Consider the following 18,162-nt stretch of genomic DNA (forward strand, 5'->3'; position numbering starts at 1 on the left):
CAGGCGGCGGACAGGGCAGCCAGACGGTGTCGCCTGAATCCACTTCGCACCTGGTCGCGGGTCTCCAGACAGACGCCGCCTACCTGCTCGAGGTGTCCGCGCTGCAGGGCAACCAGGAGGGGCCCCGCAAGACCGTCTCGGCGCAGACCGGTGAGGCACCGGTCGGCGGTAGTGTTGGGGGGGGAAGGAGGAGTGTCCTACAATACCGTCCTGGATAAAATCTGATTCAAAAAAATACAGAAGATGAGCTACGGGGCGAGGAGGTACAGATATTCTACAGACGACAAGCCCTAGGCCAGGTGTCCACCGGGCAGAAGAAAGGGAAGATGGGTTTGGCAATGATTGTGAATGTGGTATTTTTAGGGGTGGGGGAGATGACGGAAAGGGGGGGGCAAGGAGAGAATGTACCCAAACAAAACCACAACATAAAATAACGTACACGGTGCTGAGCGAGCCTGCAAGTCCCCTGCGGGAGCGACTACCTCACATCTGACACATTTCATAAATCAAAGAGACCGAGTGGAGGTGGTACCGCGGAGTCGGCCGTTACCCTCTGCACACGTAGTCATAGTGGTGGTTGCTAAGGGGAGGTGGGGGGGCCATGGGGGTGATTGCCCCGCCCCCCCTTGAAACCCTCGAAAATTGGTATTTTATTCATATTTACCAGAGAACTGCCATTTAATGTGTTTATTTATTATTAATGTAGGGCCCTATTAAAAGAAGTTTGGTATTTCAGGACCGTCCCCCTCCCCGCATGGCAAGGTTCCAGATTTACTACCGCATATCCCGGAGGGCAACCGAGATGTCTCCTAGCGTCCTCTTTGTACGGATGCACAGAGGGCACCCACAGCCACGGCTTGACCACATCACAGGGTGATTGCACAGAGACGGGCTGGACACCAGCGGAGGACGGGCTATAGTCAGAGACAGGCGCAGTTGGAAGTTGGCCCCGAGTGGGCTGCCAGCGCACACCGACTTATTGGCATCGCCAAGGCAACAAGCAGGGAAGGCCGCATAGCAACATGGGCCCCTATTGGCAGGCTAATACCCTCTTTGGAGGCTCATGCCTCTAACTCGGCTTTCACGATGGAAGGTAGCGGTCAGTGGATCATCACAGAGATGTTGGTCGCGAAACAAAGCGTTGTCGCAATAGATCCGTACCTCGAGTTGCGCTCCGCTCAGGGGGCAGTGCTGTGTATCAGCAGAAGTATGTACATACGTTGAACTTCTTTCGCACCGTAGGTAGCTAACCGTGCTAATCAGATAATCAGAGGTGCTGGGCAACGACAACGAGCTAGACACAAAAAGCATTTTCAAGCACGTGCAAATTTTGTGGTCAATAATAAGTTTGAAATTAGGCTAACCCATGAAAAAAGGGGTACACTTATCATGCCACCAAAAAAGGCGTGCCCAGATGTCACTGGTGCCCCTGCCACCTGCCCCCACCATCGCCCCCCACCCTGTGTACCCCATACCCCCCTCACGCCCCTGTGACCCCAGAAGGACGTGACGAGACCCAGGGATTTCGTGTCGGGGGTTACACCGAGGGGAAGCTGCAGCTCGTGTGGGACCGCGTCGCCGCGGCAACAGGATACGTGCTCACCTGGCAATCGGCGTCTGGTGAGAGAAACTGGAAGAGGAGCGGCACTGTGCTGTGCTGTGCCGATGAATATGATTCACGATGGAACTGGTCAGATTTTAAGCTGGGGGCCATCTTGACCTGCAAAGCATGCTGGGCTTCCTGTTTAGCTTTTGTTGTTTTCATCAACTCTCTTGAGTGGACGTTGATCACTTTATTTTTGGCCTGCATGCCCTTATCTGGATGATGGATTTTCTTGCCGGCTATTATGATCGCTTGTAGTGGGGAGAAGTAGTACATGGGCTAGCGCGGTGCACTACTAGCTCAGCGACCGGGCTACAATTGATTCCCAGCCACGGTTAACATCAGTAGCGAGTGATATCAGAATCGGTGCTTGCTCCCCGCAATTTTTTCACCGACCCGCCCTGACAAATGTAGTGAAGTATGGTTAAATGACCCCCATGGCCAACATGGCATGGGGAGGCCTTCGTCCAGCATCGGATTGATGAAGGGTACTAAACAACAGAGAGAGCCGAGTGCTTGAATGTGTAGAGAGGTGGTGCCGTTGGCGATGTGGAAATGCAGCTTTCCGGTCGTGGGGGTCATGTGACCATACTTCATTGCACTGATCATTGCGCGTTAGTGAAGGTGAGGAGCATAGACGTTTGGAGACAATACAGGACCACGTTGGATATTGCGGCATCGTCCTCTGTGCTGCCCACATCGCAGCGCCGCAGCACGGTGGTCGCCCTTCCTTCATCTCACAACTGTGGGCGCCACGGTGGCGAGAAGTTAACTACCTCACCTGGTGTACAGGAGGTTGTGGGTTCGATCCCGATCCCGACCCTGATCACTGCATATTGGGAGTTTGCATGTTCTCCCCGTGGTCGTGTGGATTTTTACTCTAAACGTGCATCTGGAGTAAATGGCTGCAATTCATTTCCACACAATAAGCCACTATCATTTGTGCCCTTCTGAAAAAGAGCTAAATAGCTCAGTGGGCCTTACCTGGAAAAATAAAAAATAGTCTAGTTTTTATAGTTTAATTTAGCGTCCGAGATCTGACGAGATCTCGGCGGAGCATTTTCATGAACTTCGCCCGGACGCTAGTCAAGGCGATTCGCTCGTTGTTGAGGGAGAAACTCGCAGAGTTCCGTGTAACACGCACCGGGGGGTACTGGTGGGTACCACTGGGCTGTGAGGTCGGGGGCATGCTCCCCGTGCAATCCGCACGTCGTCACACTGCGCCGGACATGTTCGTGCCCTCGCTCCGCAGCGCCGGAGCAAACCAGGGAGCAGTTCGTGACCTTGCACCCCGAGCAGACGTCGTTCAACGTCGCCAATTTGCAGATGGGACGCTCCTACCTCTTCAAGCTCACCCCAATGCTCACCACGGGAGAGGGGCAGCCTGCGTCGCTCACCCACCTCGTTGGTGAGTGGCTCTCTCTCCTCCGACTCCCTCGTCTCTCACCGCTCACCCCGGGCGCGGCACACTCACCCACCGCTCACCGCTCGCGCCCTCCCTCATCACCTGACGCAAAGGTGCCGCCTTAAACGTTTCGACGTCCTGCGTCCGGTCTAAGGTACAGGTGCAGCCCTGCAATGTCTTACTCAGGCCGCTACTGACAGGAGGAACTCCACGAGAGGGAGCTCTGGAGAGCCTCAGGTCCGGTGGACTGGTGACAACACCGTTTAAAACAGTGCGACGCTAACGGGGCAGTGACATTGCCCAGTGGTAGCATGTTCACCGGTTAATGCGGTGATTCACGGTTCAAATCCAGCAAGCCACTCTGGGTAATACTGCACGTATAAATAAACCATTTATACTGCGGGTGTAATCTCCAACAAATATGAACCTGCTTCATGATGGACGTGACGGATGTTGTGACTTCAATGAAGAGTAGACCATTGCATGCCAGCGCCACAGTCCAAATTTGCTGTGTTTGAAAAATTAGATGGACACTACTTAATCTGGAGACACACAGCAATCATCGCCCCCTACAGAGAAAACTTTGCAGGACCCTCCTGAAAATGTTGAGAATCATTGAGGCTTTCCTGAATAAACAAACGAAATTTTAGAAAAATCATGCAAGAGCCTCCTGACAAAGAGTCTTTTATTTTCATGTTTTGGTCTCATGCTTTGTCCAATTCATACCTGTCAACCCCTTATCAGTGCCTACCTTATTACAGACAAATTCAGACCTTATTGGTGACCACGTGCCCTTATAAATCCCAACGTTCATCCTACAAAGTCTCATCACAAGGGAGAAACATAAACAATTAGACAAAAAATTGGCTTTTTTGCCCTCATTGAAACGGCTGTGCGCCGCATGGACCTGAAAACTAAAATTCCCTGCACAAGAATACGGGGTAAACCGTATGGGTTGACAGCTGTGCCAATCCTACCTCGTGCCACCCCCTCCCCTCGATATGTGCCGGCTGCCATCTTGCCAGTTTGCAGCAAGGCCCGGGGAGACATCGTGTTCCTCATCGACGGCTCCACGAGCATCGGCCTGGAGAACTTTGCCCTCGTGCGACAGTTCCTCCATCGCATCGCTTCCTCCTTCCCCACCATCGGGCCCGACACCACGCAGGTGTTTGCATGTCTCTCTCTCTATCCCCGTGGTCACGTGTATTTTTCTCCAGGTCCTCTGGTTTTTCTCTCCACATTTAGAATGAGCATCGCGCGTTTAGAGTATTTGGCTGCTATATATTTCAACGTGATACAGCCAGGTCGCTTCTGAAAAAGAGCTATACAGCTCAGTGGGCCTCACCTGGTAACATAAAAAATTTAAAAAAGATTCCCTTGCTCCATGGCCTTATGACCCAGCCAACTCCACGTCGGCTTTGGTGGCTATCAGAGCGACTTCAAGAAAGACACACGGTGGCTGGGCGGTGGCCGGGCGGCTCGGTGGTCAGAGCGCCGAGCTTGCACAGCTGAGAAGCTGGGTTCGCATCCAGGCACCTGCCTGCGATTAAACCAGAGAGTTGATGGATTGAGCCCGGTCACGAATGACTGCACAAAAAAAGTGTCATATTCAATTTTAGTTCTGCCCTCAATCTGCCGAAATTCCAGCTTGAGAATTAAAATATTAGTTTGTCAATGAGCAATAGACAGCGGGCATGTTTTTGGTTCACGTACGCATCGCAGTATTTATCAGGAAGGCCGCTGGGCTCGCCGCACCACGAACCTCTGCGGTGAGCGGCAAAATGCGTCACCGATCATCGCGCAATCGCGCCGTGTGCAGGTGGCGGTGGTGCAGTACAGCACCGACCCACGCAAGGAGTTCATGCTGAACGAGTATCGTGACCGCGAGCTGCTGCTGCAGGCCATCCGCAGCCTGCCCTACATGGGGGGCAACACGCGCACCGGTACGCACACACGCACGCACACATGCAGACTGTTGGAGCAAGTGCTGTTAGCGAGTGCTGTTAGCGAGCACACACACACGCTGCTGCAGCAGCTCAACAAGCCTCTCTGTGGTCGCACCGATGAGTCAACCTCCAACCAGGATGTCAACTCGCAACCTTACGATTGCGAGCTGCTCGCTCTACCATTGAGCCACCAAGGCCATGTGCCGCGCCGGACTCTAACAGGTGCTCGCTCATTGTGTTCACTCGCTGCGTCTCCGCATTTGTGAGCGTGCAGGCCGGGCGATCGAGTTTGCGCTGTCCACCATATTCCTCCGCGACGCCGGGATGCGCGCAGACACCCCCAACCTTCTCATTGTCGTCACGGACGGCCGCTCCCAGGACAACGTGTCGGCCCCCGCGTGGCACGCCCGTGCTGCCGGTAACCGCGTGCAGACGCACAGCTCCGGGGTCAAGGGTCGGGGACACTGTATTGTTCGTAGGGGAATACATGTGCATGCATGCGTGCGTGTGTGCATAGGGACTGGTGCTGCAGCGGTTAGTGCACTGTGCCCATGAACCCAGCCACCAGAGTTCAATTCCCAGCCGTGGCTAATGGCAATATACCCACGGTAATAGCCGCGGTGGCCTTGTGAGATTCGAACCTCGAACCGCTGCAGCAAGCGGCGAAATGCGCTACCCTTGGGCCGTGCCACCTCTCCTAACGTACGTTCGTAAATGCGGACGCGTGCCTCCTCCGCGGGCAGGCGTGCGCGTGTATGCGGTGGGAGTGGGCAGCTCAGACCCGGCGGAGCTCCGCATCATCACGGGGGAGCCGGAGGCCGGGCCCTTGCCAGGTCGACGCCGCTCCGTCTACTTTGCCGACTCGTTCGAGGACCTGACGGCGATCGGGGAGGAGCTCGCCGAGTCGGTGTGCCAGGGAGCGGTCGAGCCCGTCATACCGCCGGTGACTATGCCACCACGACCACCACAACCAACAGAAGCAACAGCGGCAGTGCACGGCGTCGCACCCACGCACACTCACAGTGCGGGCGCAGTTCTTTGCTCATGGCTTTAGCTCCAATTTTATTCCGACCGCCGCTATCATATCTAGCGTTGTCCCAAAGGCCAAAAATATCAAACGACCATCAACAAGCAGCACGGCGTTGAAATAGATCAGATTGTAACAAGTTTCTTGAATTGACCAACGTGCTCAGAGCTTGGCAATAGAGACGATTGGGAGGGAATTCCAAAGTGAAGCAGTGCAGGCGAATCTGCAGAAAGAGAAGCGTTCTGACCTGCAGCGTGGTAGGTAAATGAGTGGGTGAGTGAGTAGGTAGGTTAGCGAGTACATGGGTGAGTGTGTTGTTGTGACCTCCGGTGTGGTGGTTGAGTGAGTGGGGGAATGAGTAGATGAGTGAGTGGGTGAATGAGTGGGTGAGTGAGTGGGTGAGTGAGTAGGAGAGTGAGTGGCGAAGTGTGTTGTTGTGACTTTCAGTGTGGTGGTTGAGTGAGTGGGTGAATGAGTGGGTAAGTGAGTGGGTGAGTGAGTAGGTGAGTGAGTGGGTGAGTGTGTTGTTGTGACGTGCAGTGTGGTGGGTGAACTCGGTCAGTGTGGAGGAAATGAAAGTCAATGTCTGGTAGACCAAGTCCTCAACAAGAGTGGAGGAATTGACGAGTAAATTTCAGGGGGACAGTAACGATCGTAGTAGCAATAGCAGAACGATAAGGAGTAGGCGACTCTACTACTCATGGGAGGAGTTTGCAGGGTGGCAACGCCCCTCCCAAGCTGGACACCTTTATTAATACATTTTAGAAGTTACAATTAAGATAAAAAATAATCGTTATATGGAAAAAGGGAACTCCTGCCCCTCCCCAAAAAAATAAAAGTCAAACTCCACCTATGTTACTGCTGAATGAACCATTGCTCAATATTTGCGCTGTGCCACCCGACGGACGTCACATTCCGAAGTGAGCACGTGTCTCTGCTCCCTCCACCCCTGTCGCTGCAGAGGCCCGTGGAACCATGCGTCATCCAATGCCCACAGGTGAGACGGCCAGCCTCCGCGGCGGCGCATCGCCCACCGCGACCACCACTCAGGAACTTATACCGTGACTGCAGATTTCCTCCGAATTTTTACATTTTTTGTAAAAATCTGCTTGTTTTTCACAGTATTCATTTGTGCATGCCAGACGCGTGGGACGCTGCCTGTGTAATGGTTAGCGGCAACACTGGACCTGCAGTCCGGCACTCGCCGATTCGACTTGGCACCAGTTCTGCCTGCCTCCCCACTCGTCCGGCACAAAATTCTCCAGCGTATTGATCTGCGATTCACATGAATGATGACGCTATATGAAACTAAACCATGGTCGTCATTTCACTCATCATATTTTTTTTTTCTTACAGGGTGCAAAAGGAGACATGGTACGTTATACAGCAGCGCTATTTGTACATGCATATTGAACTCATATGTACATAGCAGCACTGAACCATTGGTGGAAACTCCGCTTTCATATGGAAATACCACTTGTATGTATGTTCGGTTTTGTGTTTGTGTGCATTTGTATGAATGTGTTTATGAATATCAGTGTATGTGTGTAGGCATGTTTAGGTATATGTATGTTATCTCAGTCAGGCTATCCATGGCACCTGGGTCTGTCCTGTGACCTCCTGCCAGTTAGCCTTCGACACTTCACATGGCCTCAAAATGCACCTAGCCTGACACAAGCGCCGTGGTGATGTCACCGCCACTTAGTGGCGAACGGCGGCTGTTGTTGCACTCGGGAGACAAAGGCGGCTTGGGCGTGGTGTTGGCCACCCACTCCCTCGTGTGCCGTGCCGGCCTTTATAGGTGCTCGCTAACAGCACTTGCCCCTACAGTCTGTTAAGGCTATACGGGGGATCTTTGTCTTTGTGTAAGTATATATAATGTAGGGAACAGTAGTGTAGTGGATAGCACACTGCACCTTGAACCAAGAGACTTGAGTTTGATTCCTGCTCATGACCAATAACAGTGGAGAATATTTGAATGGGTCCTGTGCCTCCCCTAGTACCTGGTGCATTGTGTAACCATCAGAGTGTGATGTCTTGGCCATCATAGGTGCTCTATAGCAGCACTTGCCCCAACTCACTGTTAAGGCTATATGGGGGATCTTTGTCTTTGTGTCTTTGTGAACCCACAGGGCAGGAGAGGTGCACAAGGGTCTCCAGGTCTACGAGGAGATATGGTACACAAACACTTACATACACACACACACTAACATACACACACAACACACACGACACAAATACTTACATACACTCACATACACCTACACATACTCACAACACACACTTACATACACACACTCACACACTAACAAACACTTACAAACACTCACAACACACACTCATATACACCTACATACACTCACAACACACACTCACAAACACTCACAACACACACTCACAACACACACTAATATACACACACATACACACTAACATACACACACATACACACACACTCACAACACTAACTCACATACACCTACATACACTTACACACTAACATACACACACATACACACACTAACATACACACACTCACAACACACTAACACACACAAACACTCACAACACACACTAACATACACACACTCACAACACACACTAACATACACCTACATACACTCACAACACACACTCACAAACACTCACAACACACACTCACAACACACACTAACATACACCTACATACATACAAACACTAACAAACACCTACACACACTCACAAACACACTAACAAACACTTACATAACTTGATTTGAAGCTTTCGTGACTGCAGGAATTAATCCTTGGTTCTTTCAGTAAAGTCACTTAGAAAGAAAATAAATTAAATAATAGAATACGACGTTTCGATTGCAACACAAGCAGTCGTCATCAGTGCCGGACGGGCAACACTGTCGTGGACATTACTGTGGGGGGAGGGTCAATGCCCATTGGCCTCTCCCCTCATGGCGTCTGTGACCACCACAGTGGCTAAACGGGGGCTCTGGACGGGTGCGAGGGGCTGGTAACCCCTCCACCTTCAATGAATTACCATGAGACTACGATATAAACACACTAATAAACACATACACACAAACATACAAACACTGACACACATACAAACACACACTCACAATTACAGTGGTACCCCGGAGATCGAACTTAATCCGTTCCAGAAGGCCATTCGAATACCGATTTGTTCGAACACCGACATTAATTGGTTCCAGACACAATAAATCTCTTATTATAAAGCAGTTTTACACGAAGTTTACAGTAATTACATGCATAAAATCATTGAACTTCACTTTACCTGTAGTAAGGAGAGTTGTTGGCTTGAGTGGAAGGTGGTGAGGAGGTGGTGGTGTTATTGTTTGGAAGGGGAGTCCCCTTTGTCTGAGCAAGCGTCATGCACGCTGGCCATACGCGTCTCAGCCGATTGCCCGTTCGACCTTAGAATTTCGTTCAGTTTCCGGGGCAAAAAATGTTCGGAAACTTCGTTCGAACACCGATTTGTTCGAGTTCTGGTGCGTTCGATCTCCGAGGTTCTACAGTACTCAAACTGTACATACACACGAACAAACTAACACACAGACACTCAGTTAAACGTAAAGTCGCACACTTATCATCTTACATACACACTCACACATGCGAAAAACATACATACACACGCTCGCACATACTCGCACACTTACATGCACTCAACACGCATACAAGCTACGAGTGCACTTGTGTAAACACTCCTCATCAGCCATGCTCAATCCACTGCTGGACGAACGCCTCGCTAGGACGTCGCCATCGCTCACGATCCTGTGCTCTGTGTGTGCAGGGACCCCCCGGCGAGCCCGGGGTCCCTGGCAGCGGGGGCGGTGGAGAGAAAGGGAAGAAAGGAGAGCGGGTGAGCACCTGGCTGCCCCGGCTGCCCCGGTTCCGAGCGACGCCGTGACGTCTCGACCTCATCCTCCTGGCGATCGCAACGTCCTTGCTTTGTGTCTCCGGTGCTCGGCTGCGTCTGCCAAACAAAAAAAATCACTAACGATGTCGAGTTCCAAAAGTCTCGTCACGGGGTTACACAGACTGCGATAGCTTTGTTCTAACTTGGTGCACTTGAATGCAAATTTCCGCTAAATCAACCACACGTGGTTTGGCCGGGACAGTTACAGTGGGTTCAAAAAGGCTGTGTCAGTGTACCAAAGCATATGCGAAAAACATTGGGATTTTGTTCATATGAAATATTTGCTGGCCTGAAAATTATTATGTGGACGATGGGCAGGACTACCTGAGCAATGGGCGGGGCTACCTGAGCAATGGGCGGGACTACCTGAGCAATGGGCGGGACTAACTGAGCAGTGGGCGGGGCTACCTGAGCAATGGACGGAGCTACCTGAGCAATGGGCGGGGCTACCTGAGAAATGGGCGGGGCTACATGAGCAATGGGCGGAGCTACCTGAGCAATGGGCGGGGCTACCTGAGCAATGGGCGGGGCTACCTGAGCAATGGGCGGGGAAACCTGAGCAGTGGGTGGGGCTACCTGAGCAGTGGGCGGGGCTACTTGAGCAATGGGCGGGGCTACCTGAGCAATGGGCGGAGCTACCTGAGCAATGGGCGGGGCTACCTGAGCAATGGGCGGGGCTACATGAGCAACGGGCGGGGCTACCTGAGCAATGGGCGGAGCTACCTGAGCAGTGGGCGGAGCTGGTTGGGTAGTGGGCAGGGTCACTTGAGCATTGAGTGGGGCTAGTGGTTTATGGGTGGGGCGATGTAAAAGTGGGCAGGGCTCATGGAGGTCGGGAGCCCCTCACCATGCGGCCTGGTTAAGCCTCCCAGAAATGTGGCAGAATTAATTATCGCACCTCTTCCTGATCCATATTTTACATTTACCTGTATCCGTCAATTCTATTGATGGCTTTATGAATGCTGCCGTGGTGTAGCGGTTAGAGAACTAGACTTGAAATCCAGAGGTCGCCGGTTCGATCTCTTGGCACGGTGGTTGAAACATTGTGTTCCTGTCTACCGAGCATCATAAACGGGGTTACCGCATTCGATCTACAGGTTACGTGCGGTCGGGTAAACTATGGGTATAGCCACCTCTTTCGAGATGCCCGGCCAGCTTGGAATAGTTGGATAAATTACCCACTCTAGAGGGGGCTGTATAGTGGAAGGCCCTTCCTCCAGCAGTGGCGTGAGCAAGTATTTGCAGGGCTGCGCCTTAACCTGGAATCGAGAGAGGCATGAGCTCCAAATGGCGGGAGGAGACTCACAGTGCTGTCACCTGTGTGCAGGGTTTGCCAGGCCAGGATGGGTTACCAGGACAACCTGGTCGCCCGGGCAACTCAGGTCCGCAGGGAACACAGGGCCCACAGGTAAAACCAAGTAACTGCCTCAATGCACTGTACATACAGTGCACACATACGGCTCACACACGTGTAATCTATCTTTTAAATCTTGTATTTGTTGTCTTATGAATCCCCCACCCTCCTGCACACCTGTGAAAAAGAGCTTTGTGGCTCATCGGATTTTTCTCCAGAATAAATAAAGATTCTGGATAAATCTGTGTCCTCTCTCGGTGTGCCGTTGTGATGTCTGTCTGCTTGTATGTCTGTCTATAGTTTTCTAGTTAGATTTTTGTTGCTATTTCTTTTATACCTGATGATGATTGCTTGTGTTGCAATCGAAATGTCGTAATATGTTATTTTAATTTATTATTTTATTTTTAGACGTGACTTAACCGAAAAGAACCAAAGAATAATTCTGGATAAATGCTTTTATTACACTTACCAATATGACGTATTCGTATTGTGTGCCTCATCTTTTTAGGGGGTGCAGGGACCAGCCGGCCAACCAGGTGAACCCGTGAGTATCGCACGACCTTAGCGGTGGGCAGGGAGGGCAGCCGCCCAGACGGCAAAGCTGCGAGGGGGGTGCCAAAAATGTCAGAGGGCCATGAGAAAAATGTGCACACATTGGGAAGATAGGGACAGAGACACATAAACAGAAAATTAGGCACAGAAACATAGCGGAACCAACTAAAGATACACAGCGAGACAGATACAGTGAAACAGAGAGACACACAACAACAGCCTCCATTCGCCGCTAAGTGACGGGGACGTCTCCACGGTGCTTGTGCCAGGCCAGGTGCCCGTTTAGCCCCCTCTATCCGACCAAACAGAAGCTGCTTGGGCATACGGTGGCTGCACACCGAGCACGTAGATATAGATGTGCACAGACAAGCAAAAGCAAGAAATACAGAGACACAAACTAAGGGAAAGCCGACACGAAAACACGTAGAGACAGTCTCGGTGCTGAGAACGCTGTAAGTGGCAGTCCCTGAGACTGCTTTGTTTTGCTAAGAATGCGAGAGTCGCAGTTTTGAGATGTATTTGTTTCTTTTGGAATGGGAAATAGCAGCGAAACCGTGGTCGATATTATTCTTGGATATTGTACATTGTGTAAATAATGTTTGTTATTTATAGACAGGTCTTGTTGAATTTATTTTTCTTTAGTTGCATTCATTTCTCCAGTCGCCCCTGGGCTACTGTGCTTATGTTTGTTGATTTATTTCAGTGTCAACGTAGGTGATGCAAATTCAAACAGACGGGAGTAACAAATCCTCTTGTGAAACTCCTTCTAGGGCCGCTCGGGTCTGAACGGCCTCATGGGAAGCAAGGGAGTGAAGGTGAGCCATCTTCCTCGGCACTGTGCGTGTGTGTGTGGCTGTACCTCGATCGTGCTTCATACCCTGGACGTGTGCTGTACTGGGGTCATGTTTATATTGCTTGTTGCTGTACCGTGACTGATGTGTACTATGCTGTCCACGCTGTATCGCACGTGCTGTCCTGTGATTTGGTGCTGCACTCCACTGCAATGCTGCTGGTATAAACACAACTCTGGCTGTCGCCTGATGATGCTAGTTGTAATTACTGTCGAAACGTCGTACTCGAATTGTAAATGTTGTGGGTTTACTCTCCAACACACCGGTGTGCTGTACTTGTAACGAATTGGCATGTGTTGTTTATGTGACACACCTTACTAATTGGTTGTGTCGGGTGGTGGCAGGTTTAACGAAACATTTATATTTCGGCGATCTAACCCAAAAAAAACCCCTCTATTATCGATAAAGCATTATTTGGTGATGCTGTTGCTGCCGGGATATTCAAAGCGCTGTCTTCAACTCTCATCCACGCTTCCTCTCCGGCCCTCGCCATGCGCTGTGAGGAAGAGCCATTGCCTAAAGTGTCACCTAATTCTAACTGCTCTTATATTTCTTTCACTTGCACACTTCTTTATCTGTCCTACTTTGTCTTGTGAAGGCAGTGCTCCTGAAGGAGCCTACTGGTGGGAGCGGTAGGCAAACCGAACTTCAACGGAGGAGGAACAGCAAAACGACACAAACTCTCGGCTGAAGCTCTCTCGTCATTGACATTGACGTCTAGCTCCTGATCAAATTGCCATACGCAGGAATAGAATAGGGGTAGGCTGCACATTTATACGCCTTGAACTGTGCACTGATTTTCAAAGCTAAGAAGTATATAAAAAAACAGTATTTTCTAAATTTGTACAAAGCAGTAGGGTTAGCTTTGAACATCGGTCTGCGGTGAAATGTATTTGAGTCACTTAAATCAGTAGGGTTGGCACGTATGCTGTACTGTGGGTGCTACAGCAGTACTTGCTGTCCTGTGAGTGAGATTGCATCGTAGCTGCATGCTGTACAGGACTGTGGCCACGTGCTGTACTGTCCTTTTCCGTACTGCATTTTCTATACTGTGAGTGCTGGACTGTGTGTTGTACTGTTTATGATGTACTTTGCATGGAGTACTATGGTCTGCACTATGTGCGCTGTACTGTGTGGTATACTGTCTGCTGTACTGCGTATGCTGCATTGTATGTGCTGCAACGTGTGCCGTGGTACTGTGTGTGCTGTTGTGGCCATGCACTGTATTGCGTGTCGTGTACTAGTGATTGATTTCCGTACCGTGTGTGCTGTACCGTGTGTTGTGCTGTGTGTGCGTGCCTAACCCCTGACCCCTGACCCAACCCCCTTGGCAGGATGGAATTCTCTCCCCCAGCTGCTTTAGAGGAGGGGGGGGGGCGGGCGCAAACGGTCGGACTTTATGCGAGCGCACGCGGTCACGATTACCCCGAGTGGCGCGTGCCGCTGATTTGTGGTGACGGTTGCCCCAGATGCGGCTGATTGTGGCCCAGGTTTAGTCAATTACGCCGCAATGAGGAATGTACCCGCAGCGGAGAGATTTAGAAATTCCGTGACGGATCAGCGCAGATCTGACCCTGAGTTATGATAAATAATGCAGCGCATTCGAGTCGACGTGTTATCCGTATAAAATGGGTAACTCACCAATTTCTAAATTTCGAATGGTTTCTGGGCAGTGGCCCCTGCCAGTGTCGTGTGCTGCGATTAACGCATCAGCTTCACGGCAGCGTGCTGATCATGAGCGTGATTAAATAGAATCCGTGTTGCTTATTTTACTCTGGATTACAACTGTGATTTGAATTTCAACCGTGCCGCCTCTCACCTCTTCCTTGTTTACTTACTTACCACAGGGGGAACCGGGCCCTGTGGTGGATGGATCCGGAGGGATTCCTGGTCGGAAAGGGGAGCCAGGCCCAATGGTGAGCAATCGTTTCGCACCCCACCCCCCCCCGATGGCACCGTCCCTGTTGCATCAGAAGCAAGTTTTATAAACGTCCTGCGTCGGTCCCATACGAAGTTCATTCCAACATCGGGATAGCCCCCATACATATAACGCGTTGACTGAGGCTGAACGTAGGGGGCGAGTGGGCTCAACCTGCTGGGGGCCCAGTGGCGCGCACACAGCTAAATGTTTGGCAGGGGGAAGGGAGTTTCGCGGGGCGGCACAAGAGAGCGAGCGGTCTCCAGCTGTGCCAAGGTTGCCAAGCTACAGCCAACTTTGTGCCTGGAGTGGTCTTTTACGTTTTTTGTAGTTGAACGGTTTGACACACTTCCGTCTTAAACCTAGCATGACCTTGACCCGACTCCGTTCCCCCCGTGTCAGGGCCTCCCTGGGTCCCCCGGATCGCCTGGCCTCAGAGGAGACTCCGGCCCTCCGGGTATGCCCGGCGCACCGGGAACGGCAGGCATGTCCATCAAGGTGGGCGAGCACGAGCGTAAAGTGCAGACACGTGCACGTGTACACGCGCACGCGAACGCACGCACGCGCATGTGAACACGCGCACGCGAACACAAGTCACGCGCGCACAGATACTGCGCAAACGAACGCATATGCGCACATACAAGGCGTACCCTCTCGCACGTGTGCACAGATGTTGCACACACGCATGCGTGCACACACACGTTCACATACATGTGCTCAGACGTGTTCACGAAGACGTACGTGGATGTACACACCACGTGCATGCACTCATATTCACGAGCACGTACACAAACGTATGCGTGAGCACAAACAAGCTCGCAGGTGCACGAACACGTACGTACGGACAAGTATTCACGCAAATACGCGATTTTGGCTATCCGCTAATCGCATCTGGAACTCTGCATCGAGAGAGAGAGAGAGAAAGTGATCAGAGTTATTCGTTATATATTTATGGTAATTTATTAAAAAGAGCCCATTATCATTATCCGCGGAATCTGCTATTCACGAGCATCTCCGGAACATATCCCTCACGAATAACGAAGGAATACTGTATGCGAGGCATGCATGCACACGGACACATGCACACGTAAACCTGCAGAATCGCGCATCCACACACACACGCGTGCCTGCAGACATCGCTTTGGCCACTCACCATATTTGCGACACCTGTACTCCAAGGCAAATCTCTACGTACGACAGGGATTGATGCAAATTGAATTGTACTTGCGTTCACCTGAAGCCGTGTGTAGCGCATGTTGTGATTCGTAATACATTTCTTGGTAAGGTCACGTAAGTAAAAATGTGTGTCGGATACCGTCTTCCACCCGACACGGCCAATTGATGAAGTTGTCACGTGATGAACAAGTGTGCTAACGTGTTGCTGCTACAGCAGCACCACCGGTTGTGTTGCCGAAGAGCGATCGGCATGCGCGCTTAACACATGGGTGCGGACGTTTTGCTGGTCGTCACGAAGGAGAGTGTATGACACGCTTTTTACTTGTGCGATTTGACTGGAAAAAAATCAATTGTGAGTCGTAATATCAGTCGAGAAAGCCTGCTCCATGTTAAAAGAGAATGTTGTATTTGGCGTGAACCGCAAGTGCTTTAATATAACAGGGACTCTTCTATTTACGAGCATTCGACTTATGAACTGTCAGAGATACGAACAAACCTGGTCCGTATGTCCAGTTGCCTGTTCGGACTGAGAGTCGAAAATTCAACAGCCTCGCAATACATGGCGGCGGTGGCATCTACATCTGCAGAACGTGAAGAACCAGAGGCATCTACATCTACAGGAGATGATACAAATTTTAAAGCCATTCCCCGTGTTTAATGTACATGCCGTACAACACGTTTGGAATCGACAGGAGTAAAGTTGGACTTACGAACAAATCGACTTACGGACATATCTCCGGAACCTAACTCGTTCGTAAGTAGAGGAGTTCCTGTATAATACCAGTGTTTAAAATAAAATAAAAACCGCGATCTACAAAGATTTGCATGCTTCCTTACTTCTAGAGGGGCTCTCGCGAGCTCCGTCTCGTGGAGAAACCGTTCTGGCAACAGTGCCGTTGGCAAGTCATCGCAGGGCTGCGCCTTGATCTGCTTTGCGTCCCTCGTTCATGACAGCGTGTGCTTGATGTGTTTTCCAGGGAAGCAAGGGCGAGATGGGCGAGAGGGTAACGATCATGTTTCATTTATTTATTTCTCCTTGAAAAAAAACACGAACGAACGTTGTGATATTTACGATGTCCGTGCTCACAGACGCATCCGTGTAGGATCACTGTCAGTGGTGGGACGAGTCTGTTTGCAGTGAACGCAGCGCCGCAGTAATCAATTCTGTCAGGCAGCACCAGTTTCGTTCCCAGTATCATCAAGTCTTTGAAGATGAAAATGGGCCAAACATCCCAAAATTTTACGATCTTTCTGACAATTACCTTTGCAACGCAAGCGAGGGTTTTCGGATAAACAAATTATAATTCGGACTTATTCTGCGAGGCTAACTGTTGGTGCAAAATACGACTTTGACTTTTTGGCTCTTTATTTTTTATATCCCTTTATCAATCCACCACTAGTTGAAGGCCTCCCCATGTCATATCCATCATAGTGGTTGGTTGGCCATAATTCACCACGCTGGTCAGTGCGGATTACTGCACGGGGAGGCCCGGGACCATTTCAGATGACGCTCGCCACTGCTGTTAACCGTGGCCGGGAATCAATCTCAGGTCACCGAGTGCATAGCATGGTGCGCTAACCACTGCACTACTGCTCCACCCCTGCATAGGAATATAAATGTGTCGGTTCATAGTGTAGCACGCGAACCACTGTGCCATCATGCCATCATCATTGTCGGCCATGATTGATCCCCTGGTGAATGACGGCCTCCCCAAGCCATCGCCATCCCACATGGTCCTTGGATGCAACAACAATCCACCTTGCTCCTGTGCACAATCCAATTTCATGACTCCATCTCCACGGCGATGTACGTCCTCTTCGGTTAAATCCCTCCTCGGACCGCACCTATACTCTTGTTTAATTTTTACTTGATTTGACAAATCACCGTGACGTGCTAGTGCCCACTGGTGCATGGTGTGGTGTTGAGGGCTAAATTGGTGAGCGCCTGGTGAGCTGTGGCAAGAGGCGGTGTGATTGACAGGCCAGTGGAGGAGGGGGGGCACAGTCATTAGTGAGCGGCGATGAACCACAGGCTAGGTCCGCATCTGGGAAGTGTAACCGCGGCATACAAACGCTCGACCTGATTCCTTTTACACCCCTGTGTGTGTATGTGTGGGTAAGTGTGTGTGTGGGTGTACACTGGTTAGTGGGGAGTGGTAGTGTAGCGGTCAGCGCATTCCACTATGAACCCAGCGACCCGAGTTCGATTCCTGCTAACGCTCACGGCCAACACCAGTGACGATTATCTGAACTGGTTCCGGGCCTCCCCGAGGTCGACTCAACCTCAAATGAGTACCTGGTGCTGTGTGTAAAAACATCACCACTGGGGAGACAAAGGCGGCCAGGCGTGGTGCTGGCCACCCACCCTCTCGTGTGTGGCGTGCCAGCCTTCATAGGTG

General features: G+C 51.0%; 1 protein-coding gene across 1 annotated transcript in view; it reads left to right on the forward strand.

The window, feature by feature from the left end:
* Positions 1–18,162, forward strand: part of COL7A1 (collagen type VII alpha 1 chain) — a 124,733-nt gene that overhangs the window by 31,410 nt on the left and 75,161 nt on the right. Inside the window, exons 16-32 of the mRNA XM_078610387.1 lie at positions 4–150; positions 1,501–1,620; positions 2,856–3,011; positions 4,034–4,173; positions 4,828–4,951; positions 5,229–5,372; positions 5,698–5,897; positions 6,943–6,978; positions 7,338–7,355; positions 8,114–8,158; positions 9,787–9,855; positions 11,240–11,320; positions 11,775–11,810; positions 12,589–12,633; positions 14,517–14,585; positions 14,990–15,085; positions 16,741–16,767. Coding sequence (XP_078466513.1) covers positions 4–150; positions 1,501–1,620; positions 2,856–3,011; positions 4,034–4,173; positions 4,828–4,951; positions 5,229–5,372; positions 5,698–5,897; positions 6,943–6,978; positions 7,338–7,355; positions 8,114–8,158; positions 9,787–9,855; positions 11,240–11,320; positions 11,775–11,810; positions 12,589–12,633; positions 14,517–14,585; positions 14,990–15,085; positions 16,741–16,767 — 1,553 coding nt within the window. The remainder of the gene's footprint in view (positions 1–3; positions 151–1,500; positions 1,621–2,855; positions 3,012–4,033; positions 4,174–4,827; positions 4,952–5,228; positions 5,373–5,697; positions 5,898–6,942; positions 6,979–7,337; positions 7,356–8,113; positions 8,159–9,786; positions 9,856–11,239; positions 11,321–11,774; positions 11,811–12,588; positions 12,634–14,516; positions 14,586–14,989; positions 15,086–16,740; positions 16,768–18,162) is intronic.

Source organism: Lampetra planeri, chromosome 34, assembly GCF_965212315.1.
Source record: "Lampetra planeri chromosome 34, kcLamPlan1.2.h2, whole genome shotgun sequence".
Lineage (NCBI taxonomy): Eukaryota > Metazoa > Chordata > Hyperoartia > Petromyzontiformes > Petromyzontidae > Lampetra > Lampetra planeri.